At 59.6% G+C, this 13,842-nt stretch overlaps 1 protein-coding gene across 2 annotated transcripts in view; it reads left to right on the top strand.

Moving 5' to 3' along the window:
* Positions 1 to 13,842, top strand: part of SHROOM4 (shroom family member 4) — a 61,413-nt gene that overhangs the window by 21,780 nt on the left and 25,791 nt on the right. The window contains exon 2 of one of the 2 annotated variants that reach the window (XM_038417735.2): positions 9,708 to 9,859. In XM_038417735.2, the coding sequence (XP_038273663.1) occupies positions 9,708 to 9,859 (152 nt within the window). Of the gene's footprint in view, positions 1 to 9,707; positions 9,860 to 13,104; positions 13,336 to 13,842 lie in introns of those variants that run through there. The other variant, XM_038417737.2, reaches the window with a different exon arrangement.

The following is a 13,842-nucleotide window of genomic DNA, read 5'->3' as shown; positions in this document are numbered from 1 at the left end:
GCCACGTCTGGTATCTCCTTGGCTGGGAGTCGCAGTCCCCAGGGATGGCTGGTGTGCGTGCAGGAGCTGGCATGGCTGCGCTCCCCTCTGAGTCAGTTGCCATGGGCCCAATTGGCAGCACCAGGCTGTTTTCCCATAGAAGTGAGGATCTGGGGCAGGGTATAGCATGTGCTCTGTGGGGAGCACATGCTCTATGGGGGTTGCATTGGCCTGTAGCATCCTCAAGCCCCGCATTGGACTCTGCCAAGCTGGGGCCCTACAGCCCATTTCTGGGGGGCTTGGGAATCCAGCTCAGGTTATTTGCAGCTTGTGACAGAGCAGGGCCTGGTGGATGCCCTGTCGTTCAGTGCAGTGCTGGGGACCACAGGTCAGAGCCTGCAGAAGCCGTGCTGTCACTTTGGGGGGGAGGGGTCAGTGATGTGGGGGTGCAGTAGCGATGGGTGTTGGAATGGCCCCTTGTTGCCCCATCCCAGAGAGACTCAAGCAAGGTGCCCCTGTGGGAGCAGAGCTGGTTTACCCAGCTCCATCAGCTGGAGAAGGATCTTCAGCCTCAATCACATCCTGTCTGGGGACGAGCCTAGGCATGAGCCAGTGGCCATGACCGTCCCTCCCTGGCACTACCCATGCATGGGCTGTGGAGGAGCAGGCTGGTGTGGGTGCTCTGGCACCAGAACCAGGCATGGGAGGGTCATTCAGAAGCTCCCTACTCACCCCATTTGTGCCCTGGCCTGTCGGACGTTCCCAGCCCCTACCCTCCCAAATGGAGCCCAGCGGGTAGGGGAACCAAGTGAGAGCCGAGCTGCTGTTGTGCTGGAGTCCATCGGCCAGCTGTGGCACCAAGCGTCGGGTGAACATGTGGGGCGTAGCATGAAGCTGTCCCTGGCATTACTTGGGGATGGGGGACATTTGGCCCCCTGGGCTGGGCAGGCAGGGTGCTCCTCCTGCCCAAAGGGGGCTGGGCCTGTTGGAGATCCAGGGGAACAGAACCGGAGACCAAAACACGGGCCTCTCGCCTGGAGGGGTGTGTGGGGTGCCCTGTGGTGGGGGCCACTGTACCCAGAGAGACAGTGAAACTGAGCAGGGCACCAGACTCCTGACTCTTTCTGTGTTTGTTACATTGGGTAAGTTCCTCCCTGTTTGTGCCTCAGTTTCCCTTGCTGCAGTGGGACTAGTGCAGAGGTGGGCAAACTACAGCCTGCAGGCCACATCTGACCCACGGGACCATCCTTGAGCTCTTGGCTGTGTAGGCTAGACCTCTGGTCCCTCCCTTGCTACCCCCCACCCCCGCAGCTACTGCGCAGATAGTGCAGATGACTCCAGCTGTGCAGGGCAGCTGCTAGTCCTGCTGCTCTGAGCAGCATGCTAAGGAGGCAGGGAGCAGGGGAATTGGATAAGGGGCAGGGGGTCCCGGGGGCAGTCAGGACAGGAACGGGGCTGTTGGATAGACATGGGAGTCCCAGGGGGCCTGTCAGGGGGTGGGAGGTGGATAGGTTTGGGCAGTCAGGGGACAGGAAGCGGGGAGGGGGGTGGATGGTGGGGGTTCCTGGTGGGGGGTGGTTAGGGGTGGGGGATCCAGGGAAGGAGCAGTCAGAGGACAAGGAGTGGGGGGAGGTTGAATGGGTCGGGGGTTCTGAGGGGGGCAGTCAGGGGGTGGGAAGTGGGAGGGGGTGGATAGGGTATGGATAGGGTGTGCGGGGCCAGGTTTCCCTACCCGGCCCTCCATACAGTTTTGCAACCCCAGTGTGGCCCTCGGGCCAAAAAGTTTGTCCACCTCTGGGCTAGTGCTACACTCCTGCCTGCCTACGGCGCGTTAAGTCCCTGAGGTAATGGTGCTGTATCAGGGCTGGCTTCCACCCTGCTGTTCCCCTGCACGGCACCCCCTAGTGATGCACATGCACCATGTTGGGGCATGGTAGCTCCTGCCAGGGGGACGGTGGCCTCATGGCTTGCAGTGGGCATAGATAATAGTGATAGCATGGTGGTGCTCAGAGGCCACGCTGGGTGTTGTGCTGGGTGCTGTATGAACACAGAGAGGAGGCCATCGCTGTGCTTCGGGCCTCCAGCCAAAGGACAAAGGTGGGCTGGGAAGGGGGTGCAAGCCAATGCATCTGGGTGAGTACTAGCCCTGCCTGGCTAGTTCTGGGTCTTGTAGCTCGGTTGGCGGTTTCCATGGGGTCATGTGGGGAGCAAGGGGCAGGGGAGAGGAATATAGAGCTGGGCAGAAGTTTTCCAGTCAAATTATTGTTGTCACAAGAAGCCTCTGCAGGCCGTAGGGAGGGTTGATATTTGGTCTGAAATGACGGACTCCATTTGCTGTGAAAATGGCGTCACAGTGCCTCATGAACAGGGTGGATAAAAATCAATTATTTAAAAAAAAATTAAAAAATCAGATTTTTTTTAAAATTTAAATCAGATTTTTGATAGATTTTTTCCTCAAAAAACATTTTATCTAAAAATAGTTTTAATTAGGATACATTATAGCTCAAAGTTATCTCCTCATGGAATGACAGGTTTCAGAGTAGCCGCCGTGTTAGTCTGTATTCGCAAAAAGAAAAGGAGGACTTGTGGCACCTTTAGAGACTAACAAATTTATTTGAGCATAAGCTTTCATGAGCTACAGTTCACTTCATCAGATGCATACAGTGGAAAATACAGTGGGGAGATTTATATACATAGGTTATAAATTCTAATTCTATAGTATAAGACAATATGTTCATGTAATGTTTAAGAAAAGTTTGTAAATGAGTTACAATAGTTCATGGATTAGGGACTCCATTTTATGGGGTCTGTATAGATTATTTAGGTTAATCTTTCTATCTATCCAATGGGGCTGAGTCTAGAAGATACCATCAGAGATGCTTAGTTTTGCCGTTCTCAAACTGTGGATTTGTGTCTCCAGAGATAACATGCTTGTTAACAGCAAAAATGTTTTTAATTAATTAATTAATATATAGAGGTGAGAAATAACAGACCTCAACCCTATTGTCCCTCTGCACATTTGTGTACAGAGTCAGTCCCTTACCACTCTCTAAAAGTGCAAAGTTTCAAAAAGTTCAATGAATAGAAGATTGTTAGGGGCGGAATGGATCTGGGCAAGGAGAAGAAGTCTGGAGATAAATGTGAGAAGGGAGGAACAGGCAGTAGAAACAAAAGTGAAACTGTTTGAGCAGCATATTCCAGAAATCTTGAGGTTTTTCTGAGTGTGGACTTCAGTGATTTGAGATCTACCATACCATTCTCTCACTAGAAGGGAAAACCTATAACGGCAGCAGGCCAAAAAAGAGATCCAGTTTGGGAATATTTTAATGAAGTTCCTCTACCTGTGAAGAATATGCATTAAGGTTATAACAACCAACAAGAATGCACTTTTATGTAGAAATCCATGATTAAATCGAGTCTTCCTGGCTGGTGATTTAAATCAAATCCACCCTGCTCATGGGAGTTGTAATTCAGGTCCCTCTGGCTCCTGTTCTCTATGGGTCACATGCTCTGGCCAGACTGCCAGACTACATCTCCCATGGTGCACCATGGCAAGCGGTACCTGTCATGTGCCTACTCCCTTACCTCAGTGCATCATGGGAGATGTAGTTTGGATGCAGCATGGCCAACCCCAAGTGTTCAAACATCATAGAATCATAGAATCATAGAATATCAGGGTTGAAAGGGACCTCAGAAGGTCATCTAGTCCAACCCCCTGCTCAAAGCAGGACCAACACCAATTTTTGCCCCAGATCCGTAAATGGCCCCCTCAAGGATTGAACTCACAACCCTGGGTTATCAGTCAGCCCCCCAGAACCAGGAGATTTCGAATGCAGAGTAAAAGGTGGGCTCTCTTGATTTGGTTGCTGAGTGTCCGGGGTGGTCTGGTGAGATTTGCCCTGCACTTCGGAGAGTTAGAAGCATAGAGGTTTTTAAAATGAAGGCTGAGATTCTCCTCTTGTAATAGGACTCCAGGTGCTGGGGCTTGAGAAAAAGCACCAAATATTGCTGGGTGAAATCACGAGAGTTGGAACCCTGTGAACTTCAGCTCCCATGAGGCACCGCTGGGCATTTGGAATTGCTTTATTTGGGGGTCCAGATCCCGTTTGCGAGAAGCTCTACAGGAACTTGCTAAGCCCCGAGGTCAGGCGGCTGGGCTCTGTTGGCATCGGGGCTGCAGGGACCCTTATGGAGGGATCTGAAGGTGGAGGCAGTAGGAGCTGTTTGAGTTTGATCCAGGAGTTTCCTGGTGTAGAGGGGGCAGCACGGGAGCCAGCACAGTGGGATCTGGCAGGCGATGCTGGGAATGCTGCTGAAGCCGCAGCAGGCAGTTGCCTGCCCAGACGAGATGGGAGGACTTTGGGCTGTCTCCTAACCCCTGATGGTTTGAGGCCAGCTCTCCCCTTGTGTTGGGGGCGCTCTCAGCTGCTCTGTCCCAGTCTCACCTCCTCTGGCTCCATGCTCCGGGTTTGGACTTTAATTTGTGTGCCCCCTCGGCCTCCTCTTCTGTGCCGGGTTCCATGCATCTGTTGCTGGTGAGATCCGGCATACTTTTGCTATGTTCTTGCTGAGGCCATCGCTCTGCGCAGGGAGCCACCGGCCACCTTGCTGCACCTGTGGATTCGCCCTGCTCAGGGATTCGTACATTGATTTGCTTCAGTGCTTGTCTCCCATCCCCAGGAGCAGTCTCCTCCCCAGAGGAGGTGCAGCATGGGGAGCCCCTCCGCACACACCCCGATGCTGCCCTGGGCTGGAGAGGCCCCCTTGCAGGGGACAGCGGGAGCCTTGCCTCCAAGGCACATGTACTCATTGGTCTCTCTGTGGAGATGGGCAGCACTGGGAACCTGTCTGTGCCAATGTGGGGGCAGTTTCTGTGCAGTGGCAAGGAGCCAAGGCCCCAGTCCATGCTGCCCGCTGATCAGCAAGCGGGGCTGTCGATACTAGCACTTTCGGGCACTGATCTAGGCTGGCAATGCCTGGGAGTTGGAATGCCCAGCTCCCCTCGCCTACAGAGCCTCTTGTCCTACGCCTGCCATGGGGTGGATGTGCTGATACCTTGGACAGGGTGGCTGGGAGCGCTGGACACTGGGCTGGCATTTCAGCTGCACAATGGGCTCTTGTGCTGCCCCAACGCCGCTGGGGAATCTGCGGGGAGAGCAAGAGACATTTTTCAGCTTCCTTTCTTTGCTGTGAGATGCATGTGACTGGGGCAGGGGAGGGAAGCACTCCACACCAAGCCCCGCTGGGCTGCTCGGCTCAGAGTGCTTCCACCCCAGTCTGGCCTGTCTTGGGAGCACCTGGCCCCCTGAGGCAGAAGCCTCCTGTCCCACGGCGGATCCCCCACGGTTGATTCGACGGTCGCCCCAGGACAAGATCCAGCAGTTGCCAAGCTGGTTTTGTGGACCCGGGAGCACCAGAACCTTTGGAGAGTGGTACGAGCGCCGCTGCTGTATATCACCTTGGTCCCTAGTGCACTGCTTGTGGGGGAGGGGGAACTTGGCTTTCCTGCTTTGGGGTTTCCAAGCCCCCCCAAGCAGGGTTGAGTCAAGGTGGGGGAAGGGAGGCTCGGCTGCGTCTGGGGTCATTGACATGGAGAAGGGGCATTGATGGCTGATCCCCTTTGCAGATAAATGAGCAGCACCGATGGAGTGGGCAGAGTGTGTGGGGGGGTCCCCATCTGGGACCGGTTCAGGGTGTGGTGTCCTCCCAGCAGGGAAGGGGTTAAAGCCCTGGGGGACAGGAATGCCAAAGTGATAGGTGAGGAATGCGGCATAGTGGAGGATGGGCACTGGGACATGCAGAGCGAGGGCCGGGATGGGAAGACCTGCCCTGTCTAACCTGTGCAGCCCATGCTGGGGGAGAACGGGGGTCAGGCACAGGGCTGGACCTGCTGTGTGATGTGCAGGTCGGTGTTGCCCTCGGCGGGTGCAACAGACAGTGGCAGGAGCCCTGATAGCCTCCTGGGGGAGCAGGAGCACCCCGCGGAGCCGATCCCTGGCCAGGACTCAAGGTACCTTCTGGCTTCTCCAGCGTTTACCAGAATCCCAGCTGCACTGGTGCAGCATGGCAAGAGAGCCCATAGGGTAATGCCTGAGGGACAGTGGGTGTCCACATGCCATGGTGATGGACACTGGGGCAGTGCCTAGGAGTGCAGGATGGTGCCGCAGGATGGGTGTTGTCACCAAGGCTGCCAGGAGCCATGTGGGGCTGGGCCCAGGGATGAGGGGTTGGAGGGTCGCTGGCGTGTTCTGCATGGCCTTTCTCCCACAGGGTGGAGAAGGCAATACATGGCTGTGACCCTGGCGCTTGGGGCCAGGTGGGCCTAGCTCGCTGGCCTCCCCAACAGCCCTGGTGCAGGGTTACTCGCTCTGCCAGAGCGAGCTCGGGTGCTGCTAGCAGCCAGAGTCGGATCAGATCCATAGCTCTGGAATTCCAGCAGCCAGACCGGGGAGCCTCTGTCCTGGGGTGAGGGCGCCATGTGGGGCTGGGCTGCCATCGCCAAGCTGCCAGGCTCTTTGGAGCATGCCCGTCTAGTCGAGTATTGTGCTGGCCTCGTGAGTGGGCACAAAGCCCCCCCCCCGTCCCCATGCACACTGGTGTTAGGCAGGGGGCTCCATGGCAGCCCAGGATGGGTACTCCAGTGTGAGTGAATGCACCCTGGGGCCCAGTCTGCCCTGGGGCGTGGGGCACGTTGGCTCAAGCTGGCCGCCCCGGGGCGGAAGCCCTGGGCTTTGCTCTGAGGCTGCTTGTTTTTTTTCTATTTGTGCTGCAATCACTGCATCCATGTTCTTCCTGCCTGGTCTGTATTAACCTGGGTTCCTGAGGGATGGGCACAGGCGCTGGCAGCCAGATCCCCCAAGGGCTGTGTGTGGCAGAGTGGGCTGTTCAGGAGCTTGGAGCTTATGGTGTGGAAGGGGTTGGGGTAATGTGAGCATCCACAGCACACTGCGGGGTAGCAGCTGCATGAGGGCCGGGACCCCCATCCACTTCAGGCCCACAAGCCAGCTCTGGGCAGGCTCCCCAGGGCGTGTTGCTGCTGGTTGTGGGAGTTCCTATAGCTTCCTCCTCAGCCACTGTTCCTGGCCACTGTTTGAGGGGGGCACTGGGCCCCGGTTCTGATCCAGCACAAAAATCCCCATCCTCTAGAAAACTGGGTTGAGACCCGAGACCCCCATCACACCAGCGATCCTCTCTTGAGGCTCTTAGCAGGGTGATTTTCCTTAGTAAATGTTGCCAGCTAGAGCGTCCTAGGTGGAGACGGAACCTCTCTCGCTGTGGCCCCTTCTAACTCGGTCTCCTTCCAGGCGCCTGCACAGGGGAGGCCAGAGATGGTTCTGGTGGCGTGGGACATGCCCCTCTAGGAGCTGGGCTGTGAGCCCTGGGCCTCGCCCAGCAGCTGCATGATGGCTTCAGGCAGGACACTGAGGCTCAGCGGGAGCACCCTCTTTCCTGAGCCAGCTGGGGTTAATAGCAGCCAGCCTGGGAGCTGGTGTTGGACAGCCATGCCCTGGGGCGCGGGCGGTAAGGGGATCTGCTGGGTGTGTAGGGATCAGGGCCAAGTGACACGCTTATGGAGCCACATGCTCCTGGCTGGCCGCGCTCCCAGAGGAGCACTTGAAAATGGCCTGTCCTGTCAGAGCTGGAGGACGGATTCCCCCAAATGGCAGCCTAGCACCCCATCAGCCAGAGGGGCCGTCTCCCCTCAGCCAGCTGGGTGGGGGAGGGAGTCAGCTGCTGCCCCTCCCCCCTGCTTTCTGTGCCCTTTAACCTCTTGTGTGCCAGGTTCAGTGATGGGTTCAAGCGTAATATGACTGGGATTGAGAGAAAACCTAGGGCTGGGGGAGGAGGAAACTGGATGCCTTGGACAGAGGGAGTACTTGGGGGGGCAGGCGGGCGGTGTCCAGCCCAGACAGTCCATTCAGCTGTGTCTTGGTCTGCTGGTGGCTGTGCAGAGACATGTGTTCCCAGTGATATGCTGGCACCTTCCTTCAGACTAGAATGGGCCGGGTATGTGTGCGTGTGTCTGTGTGCCCTAGGAAGGGGCGTGTGTGTGCGCGCACAGTGCAATGCACTGAGTGTGAGAGATACACCATGTTGGGCTGGTTTCCAGACACTTTCTGTGGACCTGGGTTTCCTTGTTTGATGGCTGGGTGCTTCTAGCAGCTCCATGTTGGGGCCTGGCTGGTAGGCTGGCTCAGAGCTTCTGCAGCCGGGGGTCCCTGTCCCCTCCAGCTACTGTGGGGCTGTTGCCTGTCTGCTGCTCAGCCAGGCTCCTGGCCTCGGCCAGCCGAGACGCTTGCTGCCAGACAGCTGGTCTCCATGTGCTGTGTCATGGCAGTATGGGTTGGGGGCCCTGCTGCCACCTCCACCCCAGGAAAACATCTTCCCCCATCCCTAGCTTGGATTGGTGAGCAGGTAGGGAGGCAGGGAGAGGAGCTGAATGTCATCGCTGGGAGGGAGGAGGAGGAGGAGGAATGGGGGTATATGTGGATTTTGTTGGCGATGGATGGGTAGGGATGCCAACTTTCTATTTGCAGAAAACTGAACACCCTTGCCCTTCCCTGAGGCCCCACCCCTGCTCACTCCATCCCCCCTCCCTCCATTGCTCACTCTCTCCTATACTCACTCATTTTCACTAGGCTGGGGCAGAGGTGCGGGAGGGGTGAGGGGGTTGAGGTGCAGGAGGGGTCTTCGAGTTGGGGCAGGGTGTTGGGGCACGAGAGGGGCTGTGGCTCCAGCTGGGAGTGTGGGCTCCGGGCTGGGGTTGAGGGGGTCGGAGTGTGGGAGGGGACTCTGGGTTTGAGTTTGGATGCAGGAAGGGGCTCAGGGCTAGGGCAGGGGTTTGGGGTGCAGGAGGGGATGAGAGGTGTGGGCTCCGGGTGGTGCTGCTAGTCTCGGGCAGCTCCCAGAAAGTGGCTGGCATCTCCCTCTGGCTCCTAGGTGGAGGCGCAGCCCGGCAGCTCCATGTGCTGCCCCTGCCTGCAGGCCCCGCCCTGCAGTTCCCATTGTCCTCAGTTCCCGGCCAGTGGGAGCTGCAAAGCTAGCGCTCAGGGCGGGGGCCCCCATGGCCGCACCTATTCCTAGGAGCCAGAGGAAGATGCCGGCCACTTCCCAGGAGCTGTGCGGAGCTAGGCAGGCACCCTGCCTGCCCCACTGCAGGTGGCCAACTGGACTTTTAATGGCCTGGTCAGCAATGCTGACTGGAGCCATCAGGGTCCCTTTTTGACCGGGCATTCTGGTTGAAAACAGGACGCCTGGCAACCCCATGGATGGGAATGTAGGGGTAAAGGGAGGGGTTGGCAGCAGGGGGGGCTGTCACCTGGAGGCCTTCAGGCCCTGACTCCCCCAATGACTTTCCAGCCCCCATAATATATGCACCACCCTGCTCCCTACCTTAAAGGGTCCTAGCGGGACATCTATGGGCATGGCGTGTTCCAACTCTGGCCTCGTGGCCCCGGCACCCCCATTGTTTGGCGAACTCCCAATTCCATGAGATATCTGTCCTACAGTAGCTGGGCCTGGGGCTCCCCTCGAAGGCAGGAGCAGTGCAAGGGGGTGCGGTAAGGGCTGGAGAGCCAGATGTGTTGAAACGGGTTCCCTGCGTCACTGGCCAGGGTACTAGGGCAACCCCAGAAATCAAGGGCCTGGCCGCCCCACACCCCTCTGTGCGCGGGTGAGCGCAGCGCCTGGCCCATCTGACCATCTGGCTGTCTTGGATCTGTGCCTAGGTTGAAGATGGGGGTAAGGCAGCCCTATCCCGCAAGATGCGGCCCGGGGACGAGCTGGTGAACATCAACGGCACCCCGCTGTACGGCTCCCGGCAGGAGGCGCTTGTTCTCATCAAGGGCTCCTACCGCACACTGAAGATGATTGTGAGGAGGTAGGAGAACGGGGCCCTGGCTGGTCTGTCCTAGCATGGAGAGCAGGTGAATTGTCCTAGAGCCAGCCCTGCTGGGGGTCTCCAGGTCCCAGGGAGGACCCCACCCTGTGGGCAGAGGGGAGAACCGTAGGAGAATCCAGGTGGCAGCAGTGTAAGGAGGGGTTCCCCCCCACCCCAGAGATGCTGGGGGGCAGCGAGGGGCTGAGCTGACTGGACCCTGGGTTGGTATGTCTGGGTGCTGCCAGGCCCCGTCCAGCCCAGTCAGGGGAGAGAACAGAGCAGAGGCGTTTCCCCGGCAGCCCCAGCCCCCTGGCCTTCACTGCCCAGAGTTAGGGCTCCAGGCTAGAGGCTGCATCTGGGGATGGCTAGGAGCATGTGGCTGGGGGTGGGGTATGTGCCTGGCTCACTGTCTTGCTGTGCAGGGGGGGCCATGGGACCCTGTCTCCCTTCTCTGCCAACCCCAGCCAGGCCACCTCACCTGGGGATTGGGGTGGAGACGCTCTGAGCAGGGCTGTCCCAGCAGATGAGGGCGGGGGGTTGGGGGAAGCTGTGGGGGGTGTGCGTGTGTGTCGGGCTTTCCCCATTCACAGAGGGGCAATTAGCTGGGTTACCTCTCTCCCGCACGTGGAGCCTCCTGGCCCCCGTTTGGTTCTACTGGGCCCCCCACTCCCCACAGCAGGCCCAGGTTCCCCTGCTAGCTTGGGGCAGCTCAGGAACCCCCCACAACCCCCTCCGTGCTCAGCCTGTCTCTTTGGAGGCACCTGACCCCCAAACCCAGGGAAGGGGAGCAGTGGGGGTCGGACCCCCCGCTTCCTCCATCAATCAGGTGTATCTGTCTCCTCTCTGCTCTGAGAGCCCTGGGGCTGACCACCAGCACCACCTTATCTCCAGACCCCCGGTGCCCGCCCCCTTTATCTCCCGACTATTTGGGGTGGGTGAGTCTGGCCGTGGGGAGTCTTACTGTCCTAATAGTGGCTGAGCTCTTGGGCAGGGGTCTGGGAAGCTGGGCAGGGCACCCTGTCACTGCAGAGCTGACAGCAGGCCCCCTGTCCTCCCCTGCCCCCGGGGCGCTGGCAAAAGTGTGAGGACGTGGGTGGAAGGCCTGGCTGAAGCCAGGGCCCTTTGCCCTCTTGGGCCTCCTGATGCCCCTGCTGGGAGGGAGGCAGCCTCGGTTGAGCTCCAGCAGCAAGCTCTGGTGTATGGGGCACAGCTGGGTCTCTGCCTGGGCAGGGCTCTGGGCTGTGCAGCTCCAGGGAGCCCTAAAGCCTTTTGACTGTTTCAGCTTGCTCCTGCAATGCCAGATACCCAGGTGATGGGCCCCGGAAGAGGCTGGGCTGGGTGTGGATTCCTGTGTACTGGAGACCCGGGAAAGGCCCCTGCTCCTGGCTGTAAGGGGCCCTGGCTCAGTGGGACTCCTGCCCCCCGGTTCCAGGCCTGGTGAGCCCCGACCAGGGACTGGGGAGACATTGGTCCTGCTGTCCTATGGTGCTCCCAGCCTGAGCCGCTGCTGCCCTCTGGTGGCTGGAATGTGTCTGTTTTCTACTGGTTAGAAGTGCCTGGACTGGGGGCGGGAGGCAGGGACACAGCACAGTCTGTTGGCCCCAGAGCCTTGGCATGGTGTCAGGGATGGCTCCTTGCTGAGCCCCAGACCCACTCCCCTCCCCAGCAGGGCTATGCCTTGCCACTCCCAGGAGGGGTGGCTGCCCTGGGGCTGGCACCCAATCTCTGGCCCTAAGTCCGGGCCCGAAGCCTTTTCTGAGCCCTGCGGCAGCCGGGCTCCTTGCTTGGGGAGAGGAGCCCCTGGACTCGGGGCAGCCCATTGGCTTCTCCTGCCAGGGCCAGCGCAGCCAGGATCCCCATGCTCCATCCCTCGACTGCAGGCAGGGAGATAGCTGCAGAGGTGTGGCACTGGCTGGGAGAGGACGCCCCGGGGGACCCAGGATCTCTGACCACAGTGCCCCCTTGCCCCCTGAGGAACCATTTCCCTGGGCCAGAAGGTCTCCCTGATGAACCTGGATCAGCCCGCAGAACCCGGCGCTTGTTGCGGCTGTGGGGCCGCTCAGTGCCAGTGACATGGGCTGGGGGCTCTGCCCGGGGAGCTTCACGTGGGGCTGGGGGATTGGGGGAGAGTGAAATGACCCTGGCCCCGAGCTCTGAGCTGATCTGGCTTTCGACGCTCCAGCCACATTTCCTGCCCCCAGCCAGGGCTCCCCTAACCCGCCTGGCCCTGCCACCCTCCCCAGAGCTGAGGCTGCAGGGCTGCCCGTTCCCCTTGATCTCTTCCAATCTCCACCCCCCTGTGACCTCCCTCTTCCCGGGCTCTTCCCACGGTTTCCTGTGCGAGGGCGAGGGCCGGTGGTGGGGGGCGGCCAAGCCCAGCTGCTTCGGGCAGGAAAGCGGCTGCAGCTGTTGTGGTTTGTTTTGTTGCAATCAGCACTAGTGCTGGAGCGAGTCCCCGGGCAGAGCCCACAGCCTCCCCAACTCTGGCCGGGGTCTCCCCGGGACAGGATGCTGGGTGCACCCCAATGTCAGGGCCTGGCCGGCCTGCCTGGCCAGGAGGTGACCTGGATTCTCCGTGCTGTCATGTGGGGCAACCGTGGCCCCTCGCAAATGGCTGCAGGAGATGTTGGCAAAGGCAGCCCCTGGGCATGCCAGCTGGAGATCCCTTCTCTAGCCCTGTGGCCCTTGGCATTGTGGGAAGTAGCTACTGGGAAGAGGAGGGGAGCACTAAGGCCAGGCATAGGCCCTGCTCTCCCCTGCAGCTGGAAATGCTCCCTGATCCCCAGGACAGCCCGCCTGGGCCGAGAGCCTGCGGGTACAGGGGTGGTCCCCTTTCCTCCAGGGCGCTAATGACTCTTGGGATCTGAATCTCTTGCCAGGAGCAGGTCAGGGGCCTGTCTGGGAGCCTTCTGGTCCCACTGACTCAGTGTGCCTAATGGGGCCCTTGGGCCAGCGGGGCTGGTGCTGGCGGCTCTGCTCCTGCCTGCTGTCCCGTTTCCTCCTCATGGCTACTCGCAAAGCCAGGAAGCCCTGGGATGCTCTCCAGCCCCAGCCAGCTCCCTCCCTGTTTTCTCTCCCATATGGCAGCGAATTCCTTGCTGTCCAGAGCTTATCTCCCCTGAACATCGCTTCCTCACTCCCTTCCTGGCTGCTGCGGGCGCTCGGGAGCAGGTAGACGATTGGCCGCTGGGCCTGGGGGTGGGGCTCTCCCGCCCGGCAAAGACTCCCGGAGAGCACTGGGATTGGGGTCGGCAGCCACAGTGCTAGCAGAGGCTGCCCGGTGTGGCACAGCCAGTGAGCGAGGGCACCGTCTATGTGGTCTGACGTGGCACCCAGGCTCATGGCTCCACAGCACAAGGGGGGTTGGGTTGTGCTCCTGCGGGAGGCGTTAGGGGCAGCAGGTCGGCCATGAGGGACGCAACGCTCTAGTCTTTGGGGACACCCAGCCCAGATCTCTCTGGAATCCCGCATCCATGGTGAGTACGGGGCCTTGGGCTGGCGGGGCTCCACTGGCTCCTGGCACTGATGGCCCCTTACAGCCTACCTCTGGGAAGCAGCCTGGTTTGCCCTGGAGGGAGCCAGGCCCAGTGGGACATGGGGAAGGATGGATGCCCTGCTTCTTGGCTTGTGCCTTGCCGAAGGTGGCAACTCCTTCCAGGAGATGTGAGGCACAGTTCGGGCTCCCCAGCACCTGCAGTGCCGCTGCCCCTGCCAAAGCAGAGTGTGCTGTCCACTTGACCCTCTGACCCCAGCACTGCTCGTCCTGTGGCATTCACACAGCTCTTCTCTGGGGCCCTGCATAGCACCTGCCCCCTCTCCCACTGGAGTGTGCCTGAATCCTGACAGAGCATCGCCTCCTGTGATTCCCATGCTGAGCACACAGCTCTGCCGGTACCCCTCACTCCCGACCTGCAGCCCCCTGCCAGCCCAGTCCTGGGCTCCATTCCAGCTCTGCCGGTAACCCTCACTCCCAACCCACAGCT

Source organism: Dermochelys coriacea, chromosome 9 (assembly GCF_009764565.3).
Source record: "Dermochelys coriacea isolate rDerCor1 chromosome 9, rDerCor1.pri.v4, whole genome shotgun sequence".
In the NCBI taxonomy this organism is placed as follows: Eukaryota; Metazoa; Chordata; order Testudines; family Dermochelyidae; genus Dermochelys; species Dermochelys coriacea.
This window is presented reverse-complemented; position numbering and strand designations above follow the sequence as displayed.